We start from the raw sequence: 16,306 nt of genomic DNA on the forward strand, positions 1-16,306 counted from the left end.
CAGTGGGCAAGAATACCAAAACTCGACCAAACTGCTGAAACTCTGAGAGCCAAAGAACATCTGCTGTCTTATAATGTTCACGTGGAGCTGATCCCTCTGTGTTTACTGGGGCACTAATGTTAATCGGGGGCTGTAGTCTGTGTAACGTTACGTTAGTTTATTTATTGGACTACTAAAGTGGCAGAAACTAGAAAACGACCCGCATATTCATCTCGTCTTCCCGGTGGCGGCGCAGCCAGGAGAGCAGGGAAGAGGAAAGAGGTCGGCACCGCGGCCGAAGGGATTTGAGCTCAGCCATAAGAAGCCCCAGCGCCGGCAGTCACAGTGGGCTGCTGGACCTGGGTAAAGGCAACAACAGGGAGTCTGCAGTTCACTGGTGAGGACGACGCAAGGTGGTGCAGGTGGTTTTCTCGTTTCTGCCACTTTGAATATATTCCAGTAAACAAGCGATAAAACAGACACGGAACATGGCTGTAATATTTAAAGGCGAGTCAGGCAGCTCTTCTGCCTCAGTCCTGAGGTCAGACTGCGGCTAGTGTCTCACTATCGCCTCCAGAGGAACAAGTGGTATTACAAGACCGGACGGAGCGGAGCTAGTCAATTAGACTGCTAATTTCAGTAGATATCTCTGCAACACACTCTTCACATTCTGTTGATAATCTTAGTTAACTGTTGTACATATTGAACCCCTAAGAACACAACTTGGCAATAGTGCATCCACTAAAGCTCCATAAACCACAGAAAGTGCAATTTTAAGGTCGTTATCCATAAACTCATTAATGAGTGTAAGTCCTTCACAGTACAACAATACTGTGATGATTTTTTCCATTAAGGTCACTGCTTGAGACAGGAGCACTTTGGACTGTCAGCTCATCAAGGTTAGAGGGACACGCCCTTAACTTTGGAGACGGTGCAGTAGGTGCATGTGCTTGCTCTCAGCTGGTTCCCGGTCTCTGTGGTGGGAAGAGAACACGAGAGCGATTCAGGGTGGGAACTTCTATCAGTGGGCTCTCTCTTCGCCTTATTCCTATTTGGCGCATCCTCCGTCGAGCCCAGCCTGCTGTATTTACCTCCCTGTGGTACGGAGACTGGGGAATCCACCTGCGGGAGAGCAGACACACCTCGGGATGGATGCGCTGAAATCCGCCGGCAGAGCGATTATCAAGAGCCCGGGAGTTCCGCGGCACACATGGGGAACTTCAAAGCACGAAAGTGAGTGAGACAATGTGTGCGTTGTACTGTTTGGATTTGGCACAATCTTTTAAAGATTTTGACGACGTAGCAAAGGCAGTAAAATGTATGAAGAGAGAGGAAGAAGGACACTATGAGCCTCTGGCTGTTCGTAGTAAGCTAATGGACTGTTGTGTTTCTGTACTGGAGAGCTTTTGTTTGTCCTGTTGCCAAATGTAGCTGAGCTGGACGTACTGTAATAAAAGCTCTTCAATTACCGGCTGTAGACTATGGTGTAGTTCAGTTGTAATTGCTTTACTTACTTACTACTTCCTTCTGAGTGAGCTGGATAGTCCCACTGCCAACTGTCTTTTACCAAAACAACACAACATCAATTAGCTCATCTGACTTGATGCCGGAAATAAATCGAATAATCGATTAGTCGATCATAACGTTTTATATTTTTCTAATTGTTCCATCAAGCTAAACATCTTCTCAAATGTGAGGATTTACATTTTCTTTGTGTTTTTATATAATTGACTATTTTTGTTAAATATTATTGGGTTTTCACATCATCTTAGAAATTCTGATTTGCATTTTCTCTTTTTTGACATTTCTCAAAGTAAACAATTAATCAATTAAATTGTTTAAAGATAAATTGATAATAAAAATTCTAATTTGTTACAGCCATAAAATAACTAATCGGCTGCCAATGACAGATACACTTATAATATTAGACTATTTACTGAATGTAATTAGGACATAAGTCTACGAAGATTTTTCATTATGTTGTTACTTTTCTATCTCCCTAACAGACAATCATGAGGTAGTTTATGGTATAATACTGTACCACTTGGACATAATTATCTAGGCCTATATGTGTATTTTACAGCAATACATTCAAGACAATATCGTTTATACTGTTATTAATGCAAACCTTATGCTTTTTAGGGTATTTTTTAATAGAGGTCCATTTAGAATGGGATAGATAGATAGATGGATAAACCACAACCAAATATCATTCAGTGATATACAGTACTCAAATATACTGTATTATTTGATATTAGTTTTTCAAATTATTCATAAAATACAAAATGTGCAAGGTTGCTCATCGGTTACTGCTGTGTGAGGAGCAGAAGGTTGTGAGTGCTGAGTGAAGGATTCGCGCAACAAACCTTAAGTTGTCACACCATTGGTGCTGCTTTGCTGCCTGCAGCTCAGCTGTCTCCCCAATGTGTGAAGTGTTGTCCTGAATGCTCCTTCCCTGCAGCAACATAGCCTTGTGAGATTCTCGCTTCCGTAAATGCTAGCATGCGGTTTTTTTTTTGTTGCCTCATCCTGGATTCCTGCTCAGTGAATATTTGGCAGCCTATGCCAGATTTAATTAAACATGACCGATTACTTTCACTTCTAGCAAGATGTGCTTGGTAACTTAAATCTGTCTTGAAAATGTTCTACATAAATTATTGAATTTTGAGTATGGAGTGTGATTCTCTGGGATTTCAAAGTTTTCTCATTGGATTAGGGTTTTAATGAGTCTCTCTAATGGCTTTGGATGCATTTAGTGACAGGTTGTCTTCAATGGTTTAAGCTGTTGGCTGTTGATGGCAGGACTAAAACTTCTCATCTTGGTTTTTGTCCAAACATTGATGGATGGGAGTTGTTATTGTTTTCCTCAACACTGCCAACAGCACCATATTGTCCATTATTACCATGGTGACTTTATGATGACAAAAGCTGACAAACAAACCATCAACAATCAAAAAAGACATTGTCTGTGTCAAATTGTTAGCAGGAGCTTCTGCTTTGTGCTTTTCTTCTCTCATTGATGTTTGCACCAGAAAGAAGAAGCCAAATGATGTCATCAGAGTAAAAAAAACAGCTGTATTTTCGCTCCGGATGACAGAAGCAGTTTGTGTCTGAGAGGCACTAGAGGAATCAGGCTGGAAAAATGTGAACATGGCAGTCAGAAACAGTTCAGACAGACAGGGTGACTGCTGATGTCCAGGAGCTACTTGGAGAGAGGACAGCTTCTGTATGCCAGCATGTGGCGATGTGTCAAAACTGGCTGTTGCAATGCTAATAAGGCAACATTGCAGCTGCTTGGCACATTCACACAAATTAGGTGTTAAATTAAAGTTGGGGAAAAAAAGAGATGCATTATTTGTGTCCTGTCTATGGACTGTAGGAAAGGTCACCTTTAGTTAATAACCAAAGCACAAAAACAATATACAGTTAATTTGTGGTCACATTCTGTATCGTAACGGAGTCTTGCCAAGTTGTTTAATGGGGAAATTATGTAGAGACTTAATGTAAGGACTTGTTTGATAGAAAATCAATATCACAATCAATTTTAACCACCATCAGGGCAGTTTAGTTTGTGTTGAAAGATCACGTGTTAACGCATTATCATTAGTGCTTTGTTTTAAATGAGACTGCAGTGCGAAGGTGAGATGAGACGGAAGCATTTGATTTTTTTTTAGGGGGGGGGTGGGCAGCGACACTCAAAAGCACAAGAGAAAAGCTTTTACTAAATAGAGTGGCTTGATTCATTTGTTTGCCACTTGACATTCCTGCTGACACAGGGCGGCTGTGGCTCAGAAAGTAGGGCGGGTCGTACACCAGTCGGTAGGTTCGATCCCCGCCTCCAGTCAGCGTGTCGGAAAAAACTGAACTGAACCCCAATTCTCCCGAATGACGTGGTGAAAAAGCGATTTGAGTGGTTTGGAAGACAACTGTAAGGTCAAACTTCCCCTTGACTCTCAAAAAACCCTTTCAGACATGCATCTCGTTAGGTTAATGGCAATCTTACAGGTCAATCTAATGTCTAAATGATGACTGAAAGAGCACCAGAGTCCCTTATATGTTAGTCATGAAGCAATCTTACTAGGTCTGACCAAGGAACGCATCCAACACAGCCCAAGTCTGAATTGAATGCCGTTAGGTTAACGCAAAGGCTGCAGCAGTAATGTTAACTGCATAGTCATGAAATGCATGTCTCGTTCGCCCAATTAAAAGCATTATAATGATTCCATCACTTAATAATCACCTCTTAATGCGGAGAGATAATAAAAGTGGGTTGATAAACTGGAAACACTGAGAAGGAGCCAAGTTTAACCTGTTGAAGTTCATGTGGAGTTAAATCGGTCTAAAACATTATTATTATTATGATCCTCGTGGAGCATAACCTTTCATTCTGCATTGGCAAGTAAGAAACTATGAATATCCAGCAAATTGCTTTACATACACAACGTGTCCCAACTTAACATATTGGCATTCTATGCTTCGGTGCTCTCGGACATCATGAAAAAAGCAACAGGATGTGCTTTCTAAGGAATTATGAAATTGATTGAATGTATTCATGAATTCACTGCCCTCTCTCAGGCAGCAGGTGACAAACCTTACCCAATTATTATGGCTCCTTTTTGTAAGGATCCTGTCAAGTCTGAATAAAGCCGTAAGAAACATTTACTTAATGGCCACCTATGTCTAAACGACAAAAAGCCATTATTTGAACAGATTAACGAGGCCAGCAATGTTACGTATTTCCTGTCTAAAAAAAGAGCTCAAATTTAAACACTATTGAAATGTCCTGTTCAGTTCTGAAATACTTTACTGTCACCACGACTGTGGCACTCCTAATGTGCTTTTTTTAAACACTGTATTGTTCTGACAGTGTGCAAGTCTGACAAATCCATTAGTGCCTGTGACTTACAGTATTACAACCAAATCTCCTCTTCTGTATTGCACAACCTCTGGATGAGACATGATAAATAAGTCAAAACCATGATGATCGGTTTCTATATTAAGTTGCACTACCCATGTAAAGGCAGAATAATTTAACTTCCACTCTACCATGCTAACATAAAAAAAGATCTATTTCTGGACATGTAAGAGACCAGTCTTCAGTTCTTTCGCCAGCAGAGAACTGACATGAACCACACTTTCCCATCGCCCCTCGTGGCCCGCCGTTGTCATCTGTTGAGGTCAAAGCCACTGGCAGCACGGAAGAGGACACAGCATGTGCCTGGAGTACAAGCCTTCCCTTTGGATCACATCACACAGAAGCGGTGCAGACCTTTTCTGTATCTCCGAAGTCACACACATTTGCCCTTGGCGCCAAGGACGTCCGCGCTGTACAGTCTGAATCAATTTAAAATCGCGTAGCTTCGGGACAGAGTTGAATCCAGTTAGCCTGTGTCCTTGGGTCTCGGGATTGTTGCTTGTAATTCCTTTTTAGCTGTGTACATATCAAAGCTTGCTTCTGCTGCACAGCCTTGTGATCAATATCAAAGAAAAACAACAGAAAATACATTTAAAATGAGCTTTTAGTGGAATAAACATTTCAAGTGTGCTTTATTGCTGTGAGGAAAATGGCAGAATATGGAGTTTTTAATTACTTTGCCTTTCAGAGAAGTTAGAAATTAGTGGACTCTGGCAGTGGGTACAGGCTGCAGTTCTAATAACGCTGACAGGGGCTTGACTGAATGACATGCAGGAGGCAGTGGTGTCAGTTAGCACCGACCCTCGAGGAGCAATTATCTCTCAATGGCTCGTTAAGACTCAGGAACCCGTGAGGCAGAGATACACCAGTGAAGAGCAGAAGCAATGGAAGGGGATGGTGGGAATATACAGTACAGGATAATGATAGCGGGAATGTCAGCAGTATGGGAATGAGGGGGATGAATGCTAGGATTAGTGTGTTAGCAAATCGCAGGGGATCCCTCTGCTTTCAATGTGATAACATAACAAGATGAGGTGATAATTGGGGACTGATGGAGCATTTGGATTTGTGCTATGATGCAGAATTAAAGTGTCATCATTCCTCAAAGCTGCCGTGATTTCCAAATACGGTATTATCTGTCTGTGAAGACTGGGAAACCCATTTTATCTGTTTTTCTCTGAGATATGCATTTCTCAGTTTTCTACTGACTCAGCAAGACGATATAGGGGGAATGCCATTGTGGTTGATTTGTATTGATCTACCTGCCGGTAACAGTTCAAATCTCAGGATTCAGTTTACAGTGATTTTAAAACGGTGACAATCTGGAGAACCTCACCCCAGAGAATCTATTTGTCATTTTTCACTATTTTTACTTGGAAAATGATGAAATGAACAGATTAATACATTTTCTAAATAGTTTCAGATCATTTTGTTATCAATCTCCCTCTACTTGCCTAAACCACCTACAAATGACTAATTCCTAGATAACCCTCAAACTTTACTATGAAGAAGTTAACAGTCATGCTATGCTTTCAGTAGCTAGGCCCTGGGTTTATTTTAAATGATGTCTACAGGAAAGGTTGAATTTGCATACAGTACATGACCTTTTTATAGCAACGCTCTGCTTACACACACACACACACACACACACACACACACACACACACACACACACACACACACACACACACACACACACACACACACAGAGAAGAGCATAAGAGCAAGCAAAGGTTGAAGTTACACAGAGTTATACTGTAAATTGTTTGGCTTGCAGAATATTCCATACGAAAGTTGTGCTAAAACACTGGAATCTTAAATTGTTTCTATATTAGTTATTACAGGATCTGTTTCATAAATATTTCTGCCACTGGTTCTAGGCATCCCTTCCGAAGGATAATCTTTTATACAAATAATACATTATAAACCACATTGGAGACTTTTAATGAATGGAACCACAATGTGCTTTCTAAATAATAAATTAAATCATTTAAAACTAAGCTAACAGATGAGAGTTTGTGGTTTTAATAACCTGGTCGTTCCACATTTGCAGTTAAAAGAAGCAACACTCAGGTATTGCATCTTCACCCACCAGGATCTATATAGATTATAAACATATAAAATCATTTATAAGACCAGAAATACTCAACATGTGCTCTTAGCTGAGCTTCGGTGTATCAGACGAAGCATAATTCATGCGTGCACCTCATCAGTCTCTCCAGTCGCAGACTGACGATAGATTAGATGATAACGTGCCGCTAATGAGTTTGTATGTAACGTGCTTTGAAATTAGAAATCAATTAGACGGGTTACCTTCATCTAAGATCAGCAGCTGCCAAAGTTGTGAGGCATTGCTTGCATCACATTGACTATTTAACTTATTTAAACCCGTTGTGTATCCCTCAGGGTTTTAAATTTGCGACTCACGATTATCACCAGATAATCAGGATTTGGTCTTAAATATTTTTAACAAACATTTTCTATTTTAAAAAACACTTCAAATAGCTATTTCCCCTTTAAGCGCATAGGGAATTTAGACTCGGTGAACATGATGTTCAAATGCAGTTTTATATAGTTGTATGAATAATAGCTTTTGACCTTTGACAGCTTACATTTTGTGTTCATTTATCATCTGTTCAACACATGTCTGTTTTCTATCATCCTCTTATGAATTCAGTTCAGGTTACAAAGATGCTTTTTATATTTATTTATATAGCCCAATATTACAAATGACACATTGTCTCAGTGTGCTTTACAGACTGTACAGGATACGATACCCTCTGTCCTTAGACCCTCTGTCCTTAGACCCTCTGTCCTTAGACCCTCTGTCCTTAGACCCTCGCACCGCACAAGGAAAAACTCCCCAAAAGAAACTCTACAATTAAAGGGGGAAAAATGGACGAAACCTCAGGGAGGGGAACTGAGGAGGGATCCCTCTCCCAGGACGGATAGACGTGCAATAGATGACGTGTGTACAGAATAAAAAAACACAGTAAAATTACAACATGGACAATCCATGTGACAGAAATGATGATGTGATCATATAAGAAAAAAGATGGATCCAGGAGGATGTCAAAATAAGCTTCCTGGTGCCTCAAACTAAAATAAAATAAATAAAAGTGGGTGACAGGCAGGACCAGGCTTAATTAGATTTAGTCCACTGTAACACTAAACCAAGTTGGAGTTAAATTAAACTTAAGAGCCTTTTTTGTGGTTTGCTGTTCAACCTCTCACTTGGTTGGCGAGTGCTTCGGCACACTAAATGCTCCTCCTGTCACACTTGTCTTCCTGTTTTTTTAATCTTGCGGTTGTATTTTTGAAATGTAATAATGCCTCCATTCTTTTTCTGTCGGAGGTCTGGCTTTAATCAAAGCTTAGCGGGAGCCTTTCTCTCCTTTTTTATTCCACAACTATCATTTCTCTATTAATGCTGTGTGTGTGTGTGTGTGTGTGTGTGTGTGTGTGTGTGTGTGTGTGTGTGTGTGTGTGTGTGTGTGTGTGTGTGTGTGTGTGTGTGTGTGTGTGTGTGTGTGTGTGTGTGTGTGTGTGTGTGTGTGTGTGTGTGTGTGTGTGTGTGTGTGTGTGTGTGTGTGTGTGTGTGTGTGTGTTATTTATTATAAATTATTCTCCAATAACTAAATTTCAACTAGACACTCATGTACTGAAATCTGATTTGTCATGATGGTGATCTTTTTCCCTCTACCACATGCTGTCTTGTGCGTATTGCATTTGAAGCTACGAGTATATTTTCTGCGCTGTTTCACTCCACACATATTGATTTTAAAGCCTCGCCCTCATGTTATTATAAACTGCTTCACATCATATTCCATATTGATTTTCTTTGTGAGACCCTTGAGAGTAAGCGTATAACATTTTCTCATGGCCAACAGTACATATAGTATGTGTAGTAAGTGCTTATGTTTGGTAACTCGTATGTTCTTTCAAAGCCTTCTGGGTTATCTAAGCTTACATTTTTTCTTTTATCACTGATAGCCAGTTTAACATTGACCGCTGAGGGCATGCTTCACTCCTTACAGACTAAGACAGACTAAGCCTGGCTCTCTGTTTCACCTCCATAAACACCTAACACCTGTAATCAAACCTCAGTGTTAGTGTCTTTTGTACAGCTCATTATTATGCTGCTCTGTGTGGTCTCTCTGGAGTGTTTTTAGCACCAACAAGATTCCCAAGCCTGACTTGAAGGGAAGTGAATTATACAACACAAGGAAACTGAGAGACCCTATCACGGGAGAGTTGTTGCAACAACACACATAGACACTCGCACACATACACCCTCCAGCTTCCTGTACAGTGAAGTCCTAACGCCCAAGTCCTCTGTCTGTTTGATGTCCGTGGCAGCTGTCTGTGAAATGGGATATGCTGTCACTCCGGTGTGTGTGCGTGTGTGTGCGTGTGTGAAAGAGAGAGATTAGAGTACTGAAGATGTCTGTGTGTGTCTTTGTGCGCATATCAGCTGAACCTTCTCCTCCACTGGAGAGCTAAATCCCATCTCCGTGTTCTGTTCCTCTGAAAAATTCAAACTCCTCTCCTCAACATTTCTGACACATCATGTCCCCGTCTGAGCTCAACACCCAGAGCCAAGGAACCCACTCCTAAAAATATCTTTTCATCGTCAAAGTGAAAATGGAAAACTTTTGTAGTGCTGTATAGAAACACAGCGTGCGCGCTGTTATGGTTGAAACGAAGCAGAAAAAGCCAAGAAAAAGTAGAAGTTATCTTGATGTATTGGTTGTCAAAAGAATTGAGATGAGCTGTTGATGTTCAAACCAAAAGATTAGCAAATTAGTTTTCACTGATCATCTTTATATTTATGATGACGCCGGATGATGATGGACTTTAAAAGCCGCTTCAAAAACAAAGCAAATCGCTGCTTCTCTTTAGTTGTCTTGAATCATTTTGATTTAAGTCTTGTCTTAAATTATTTACATATATTTGACATAAACATGAGTTGGATACAAGGGCTTAATTTCCACTGGTAATGTTGAGGTTATTTCTTTTACTTCACATTCTCATAAAATATGTTGGAAATAGCACAGTGCTCCTTTAAAAAAAACAAAAAAGAAAAAGATGGAAGATCCACAGACCTTCATGGTCTCAACAGGATGAAGTCTACTGACTTTAGTGATTCATCGCCTCTAACGCTACACGTTTTGTGTGAAATGTATGATCGCCCAGTGGATGGATTGACATAAAACTGTAATGTACAGACATTCATGTAGCGCTCAAGATGTAACGAGTTACGCTAGCATTTAGCTCAAAGCACTGCTGCCTCGAGTAGAGCCTCACAAAGCCAGCAGTGCGGACTCTTAGTCATGTTTTTGTTTTGTTAACATTATTATGGAAAGCACATTTTGTCACACTATGTAATTTGCTTGATTGATGTAAACTTTAAATGTCTTGTTTTGTCGGTCCAAAGATATTCAGTTTAATATGATATAAAACGGAGAGAAGCAGAAAATTACCTTTCGATTTACCGACTATCAGAATAGTGGGTAATTATTTCTCCGTCCATCAGCTAATCAATTAGTCTGCTAATTGTTGCAGCCCTACGTCATAGCGTCCCTCCCTCACTTCTCAAACCTGTACGTCCTTGCACCCCAACCTAAAACCTTCTGGAACCAAATCCAGCCCAGGCATTAAAGCAAAAAATATACAAAGAAAATATGTATAAATTAGTCAGTGAAGTGTACAGCACAGCTCAAACACTCTCATTGATTGCCCCCTGATACTCCGGAGACATGAGACCTGAGAAGCCGAGGTATCGGGATGTGTCGGACGAGCATCCATCACTCAGCTGGAAGGGTCTAAAGTGTCCTACGGCATTAGAGGGGATTCCTGCGGGAAGCCCTCATCTGTTAAAGGGGCACAGATGCACCGTCTCAAATGAGATCAGCCACTCTCGAAGGTGACTTGTTTTGCTGTGGTGTGATAATGGATGGGAAAGCTAACGATTGCTTCAGCAGAGTGTTGTTTTCCGAGCACTCGGTGTGTTATCAGGATTGCGAAACCTCGGGATTCTGTTTTTTTTCTTTTATTCTTTTACAAGTCACAGCTTTATCTTTGAATAGAAAACAAATTATTACATACAAACCTCTTGTTTCATGAATGGATTTCTGCTGAGGGAGCTATTTATAGTTGATGAAGATGATGAAATGGGAGCCAGCGGACTCCAGGGGGAAAAGATCTGTATCAGCAAAGAGAGAATCATGCCTGTTTGAATTGCTAATGAAAACAATCCTTCCACGGTGCTGAGCAATTAAGCTTTATGAATAAATGGCCGCGAGGAAAGATTTCCTTCAGTATCTGCATTGTTAAAATGGTTATGTTTATTTTGGCATTCTCTAGTGAACTTCACTGTACCGCAGGTGTTGATAGAGCACTTCTTCTCTTCATACTTAACATTTTATTTTTGATTATCTCCTCAGTGTCTAAAATTCCTGTTTCTACATATAGAAGCAGCTTTGAAAATGTTAAAGTCATAACTGTAGGATGATGATTGGTGCCTCAGACTTGTATTTAACAGATGGCAGCAGTCTTCATGTCCGGCACAGACAAACATTTGCTGCTGAGTTACTCAATAAAAATGATCAAAGGCACTTTCAATGGACATTTACTGTGCAAGACACCTCCACATTTATTTCCTTTGGTCAATGATAAACTATAACTGTCAGGAGATTGTAAACAGTCTCTAAAACGAACAATCTCTCCCGTGTTGTGTTTGATTAATTGGCGCAGTGAAGCACATAAATGAGAATTTAAATGGCTTCACACAAGCATTTCTGAATAAAGCCCTTGTTCAACAGAGGATAGGCCAGCAAGTCTAGCTGTCTCTGCCCTCCTAAATTACCCATATGTCTGCTCCAAAAAATATTCATGAGCTTTTCCTGATCCTGATTGAATTCAAGCAAATCAAACTACATTGTTAAGGTTAAAATAGAGGTTCGACATTCCGAGGTGTAGCCTGTGGTGCACAGGTTAAATAATATACATCTCCTCTACAAATAAAACAACCTTAAAATAACTCAAAATTAGATATTAAAAGGATGCCGGTTAGGCCTTTAGGTGGGTGAATAAAACAATGGCTCTCGTTGTATGGTCTGCCCTCCAGGCTGTCTTTTGTTTGTGGTATTCACATGCTGGTAACATTGTGGTCCCATACGATGGTGAATTTGAGATGGAGGAGGCATAGGGAGGGATCAGGAATAGGGGGTGGGGGTGGTTAGTGTAGTGTATTGGTTTAGGCAAGTGAAGGAGGGTGGTTAAGATTAGGTGGGGGTGGGTGGGGTTAACCAAACGGCAGGCCAGGGAATCGTGAGCCATGAAGCACCCCGGGGAAAGCTCCTTAGGTCCAAAAGAAACAGGTCACAGGAGAGCGTAAATAAAGATAGTGATGAGAAGTATAAAATATATGTAGATAAATACAATATAAAAGGTTTGGAAAGGATCACGGCCATGGTTAAAAGAAACCAATGTCAACCTTCTACAACGCCACTAAAATAATGTCAAGCAGCTTTTGCTGTCTCTGTGTCGGATTGGCCTGAATATGTTATACAAAGAGGTCATAATATGCGTTACATAAGAATATTGCCCTTTCCATCTGCTCTTACTATGTACATATTGACATCTTAACTGAGCAGGATGTGATATGTTTTGTTAAACTTTTCATTTGATCAGCACGTCTGGGGAGAAACATTGTTACTGCATTATAGTGAATTCTATTTTTAGTTATTGTCATTATACACTATGAATTCTGCATCCTGAAAATGCAATGGTGGTTTTTTAAATTTAGTTTTTAGAAAGAATCACTGTGTGCTGATCTGGTTGAGTCCTCCTGCACAGCATCATACCTACCAACTGCCAGTGTCTGCTGAGCAAATATTGGCACAGTTTTCACTGTGGGGTTCCAGCTATAAATAGAGTACAGGAAGTCATTCGGGAACAAAACTCAAACCTCTGCGTAATAATGCCTGCCCGTTAAATAACCCAAGTGCAAATCCCATTTCATTCTCTGGACTCCTTCTGAGGACAAAACATGATTGTTGGAGTAGAGAAGCTAAGGCTGTTTTACTGCCGTGTGTCACAATGTTGGTTTGATCCTGTTTAATTAATGATATGCAGAGCATTTGGAGGACGGCCCGTGATGGGGGAGTTGAAGCCTATGTTTTGCATAATAATTGCAGTCAAAGGCAAATTACATTCAGGACATTATAAGAAAGTCTTTCATCAAGTAACTTGTGATTGTGTTTTTAGTTATCATTTTTAATAACTTTCTTATCGCACACACTGTATCTTTCATGCCTCCAGGCACACTTAACAGTTGAATGCTGATTTTCTTTTATGTAAAAAACGACACAGCTCAGTTTTTTTCTTAGTACTTTAATAAAGTCCCACATTTATTTCACCTCAACTTCTAGCTTTAGTTTAAAAAAAAAATCATTTGGGAAATACTAATACTACGCTTATTTGCCGAGAGTTAAATGAGAAGATACCGCTTTTATGTCTGTACGCTAAATATTTAACTATGTTCATACTACGAGCTACAGAGCAACAATACTTCCAAGCGTGGCTCGCTACATTGCCACGGAGTCGCAAGTGAAGTGTTGTTCAAGCGCTCGTTGGCGTAGTTATAATAGCACTGGGAACTGGCTAGAACACGTTTTTGACTTAGATGGAACGGAGAAACATGATGAAATATGAAAAAAAGTTGAGACCAGCTCAACTTTGATTTGTCGTCCATCACTCGGCGAGAAAGTCGGGCGTCAGTTTGAAGTTTCACGTCACAGGCTCCCATTGTTAATGAGTTGCAGCTTGTTGCTTTATCGCTCGTAGTGTGAACATAGCATCAGGTTACAGACAGCAGCCGGTTAGCTTAGGTTAGCAAAGACTGGATACAGGGGATAAAGCTAGTTTGGCTCGGTCCAGACTAAGATTTATTTTGTTTTATACCTTATATGGATTAAACGAACAAGGTATAACATGTTATTTAGTGAGATTTAAAGGTGCTGGTAGACCTTTGTAAAAGAGGCAAGCTAGCGGTTTCTGTCAGTTTCCATTTTTTGCGCTAAAGTTAGCTAGCTATAAATATTTAGCGTACAGACGTAAAAGGGGTTTGGATCTTATCACCTAACTTTTGTCAAGAGATAAAGCTTATTTCCTCTTTTATAAGTTGGTTAAACAGCTATAGTTATTTATACTAAGTATTGTAAAATGTCGCTGAAAAATATCTTCTTGTTTCCGCTACATGATGCCAGTCACCCAACACATTCCCATTTCTTCCGTCATATTCCCAGTCGGTCTTAAACAGCTCCCACTTTGCAGTAGCTCTATTTGCTCAGCCATGCATATATTAGATAACTCGCATCATTATGATTAATATACGATAAGGTGTTTGAAGTGTAAACTATTAAAGAGGGGTTTTGGTGTAAAGGGGATTATGTTGAAAGAAACACACCAGCACTGATTCATTCAAGGACCTTCGGGGCAAATAGTTGTTTCATAAACCTGGATTATTTTACTTTAGTGATTTTTCCTAACAGTGAAAATGAAATAAAAGTTTGATGACTCCACTGTGCGAGAATATACATATTCTTTACAAGTAGACACAAACCAAATAAAATCTCTTTATAGTCTTCAAGGATTTGAATCATCCATTTTTATTGGTTTTGCTGACACTTGTCTCCGCCTGACAGTTTTTGTCTGCAGAAAATGAAAAGCATCACAATGAAATGAGACTTTAATGAAATCTCTCTCTATAAAATAAGCTTTTCAACGCACTAAAGAATGTTATAATTAAATTGTAATATAGTGGGGAATAAAAAGGTGGCTGTACTTGAGTTAATGCTCATAATAAAGGAACGAGGGACCAAAATCCATCATATATTTATAGGATTTTTAGTTCCTGCCTTTCCCCCGAAAAGCCAAAATGATCAGATGATTTACACCATCGGAAATTCTACACAAAAACAAGTTTGACAGATGAGGTTATCTCGGAAACTCCTTTCACTTCACTCGCACATAAGCACTAAACATGCATAAACTGAAATTATTAATACATTGATCAATTGTTGATCATCAGAAAAGTTTATTAATAGTTTTTAATAGTTATTATTTGTCTTTTCTTAGTTTTCTTTGGTCAGAAAAAATGAAGATGTCACTTTTGGCATTAGGTGCTTCAGTTTTTGTCATAAAACTTGCTTCTTAATCTTTTTGCAACACTATCTTAAGGCAGCATGTGCCCTGCAACATTCCTGTAATGTGATTGGGAAATGAAGGTCAAAGTTGAGGTGGTAGCATTAAATAGCTTAACATGAGGTTTTGTATTTGGGCCCATTGGATATGTAATATTACATTTTAATGTTACAGGTGGGAGTTTTATGTACTGCTCCAGTTCAGGGCAATGCCACTGTTATCTGAGCACTTTATGTGATTTGTACACTTCCTTTGATGCCCAGCCAAGGTGTTCAGTAACGATGTGCAGGTCCCACCTCCATGCTGCTGGCAGGCTGTCTGTGGTTGCTTAGCAACCTTGGCTGTTTGATCCTGTGACTCCATCTTTGTTATTGTTGACGTTTGAGAAGTGGCTTGTGCTGTAACTCTGATTGATAATCTGAAATATTAATACATTCCCCCCAAGCCCCTCTAATAAGCTACTCTCTTATATGTTCAGAGCGGGATTTCTTTTTCAATCAGAGCCAGAGGAAGTGAAGATACGGGAGGTAAGAGAGGTGAGTGGAAGGATAAGAAAACAGTGAGAAGAGCTTGAAAGGAAGGACTTAGCTTTACTAGGTTCCCCCTCAAGGCAAAATCAGAAAACCAGCTACACACACACACACACACACATACCATCCCAGCCCACCATCTTCCCTGAATGTGCGGCCTATTTTCCCTGTCAAGGTGGTGTCCTAGATTCAAAGTTCCATCGGATGAGTAAAACAGTAAGTCAAAGAGATTATATTACAAGGAAGTGGAGGATGGGCATGTCATTTGGGTCTAAAAAACAAGCTGAATGTTTCCTTTTTCATATTGGTGTTGTACTTGGATTCAAACCAATATGCTGAGTGAAACCTCCTCAGAAAACATGGCCTACTTACTGACCTGTAGGGAAATTGAAAACATGAAATACATTTGTTATTTTGACCTATTTGACTTCTTCCCACTGTTTTTGCAATTAACTTAGATGATGGTATCTTGATAAATCGTGTGTGTGCCCCCTGCATGCTCGTGCATATGCCCTTTCTTGCTATATTGTGCCTGTGTGCGCTCCTATTTGTAATATTAATTAACCGCCAGCGTAGGTGTTCAGCCAGAGCAGAATTCACCCGGGTACGATTTTAACTTCCCTGTGCAAATTAAATTACTAAGCATGGAGCTGTAGGAGACAGCTGGTGATCA

General features: G+C 40.0%; 1 protein-coding gene across 3 annotated transcripts in view; it reads left to right on the forward strand.

Annotated features, from left to right (window-relative positions):
- The first annotated feature begins 651 nt into the window (after positions 1-651).
- The window catches only part of LOC115003814 (low density lipoprotein receptor adapter protein 1), a 42,983-nt gene continuing 27,328 nt past the window's right edge, over positions 652-16,306 (forward strand). The window contains exon 1 of one of the 3 annotated variants that reach the window (XM_029425745.1): positions 652-1,212. In XM_029425745.1, the coding sequence (XP_029281605.1) occupies positions 924-1,212 (289 nt within the window). In that variant the 5' untranslated portion in view covers positions 652-923. The remainder of the gene's footprint in view (positions 1,213-16,306) is intronic. The other 2 variants (XM_029425746.1, XM_029425744.1) reach the window with 2 other exon arrangements.

The sequence above is a fragment of the Cottoperca gobio genome, chromosome 24, assembly GCF_900634415.1.
Source record: "Cottoperca gobio chromosome 24, fCotGob3.1, whole genome shotgun sequence".
Taxonomy (NCBI): domain Eukaryota; kingdom Metazoa; phylum Chordata; class Actinopteri; order Perciformes; family Bovichtidae; genus Cottoperca; species Cottoperca gobio.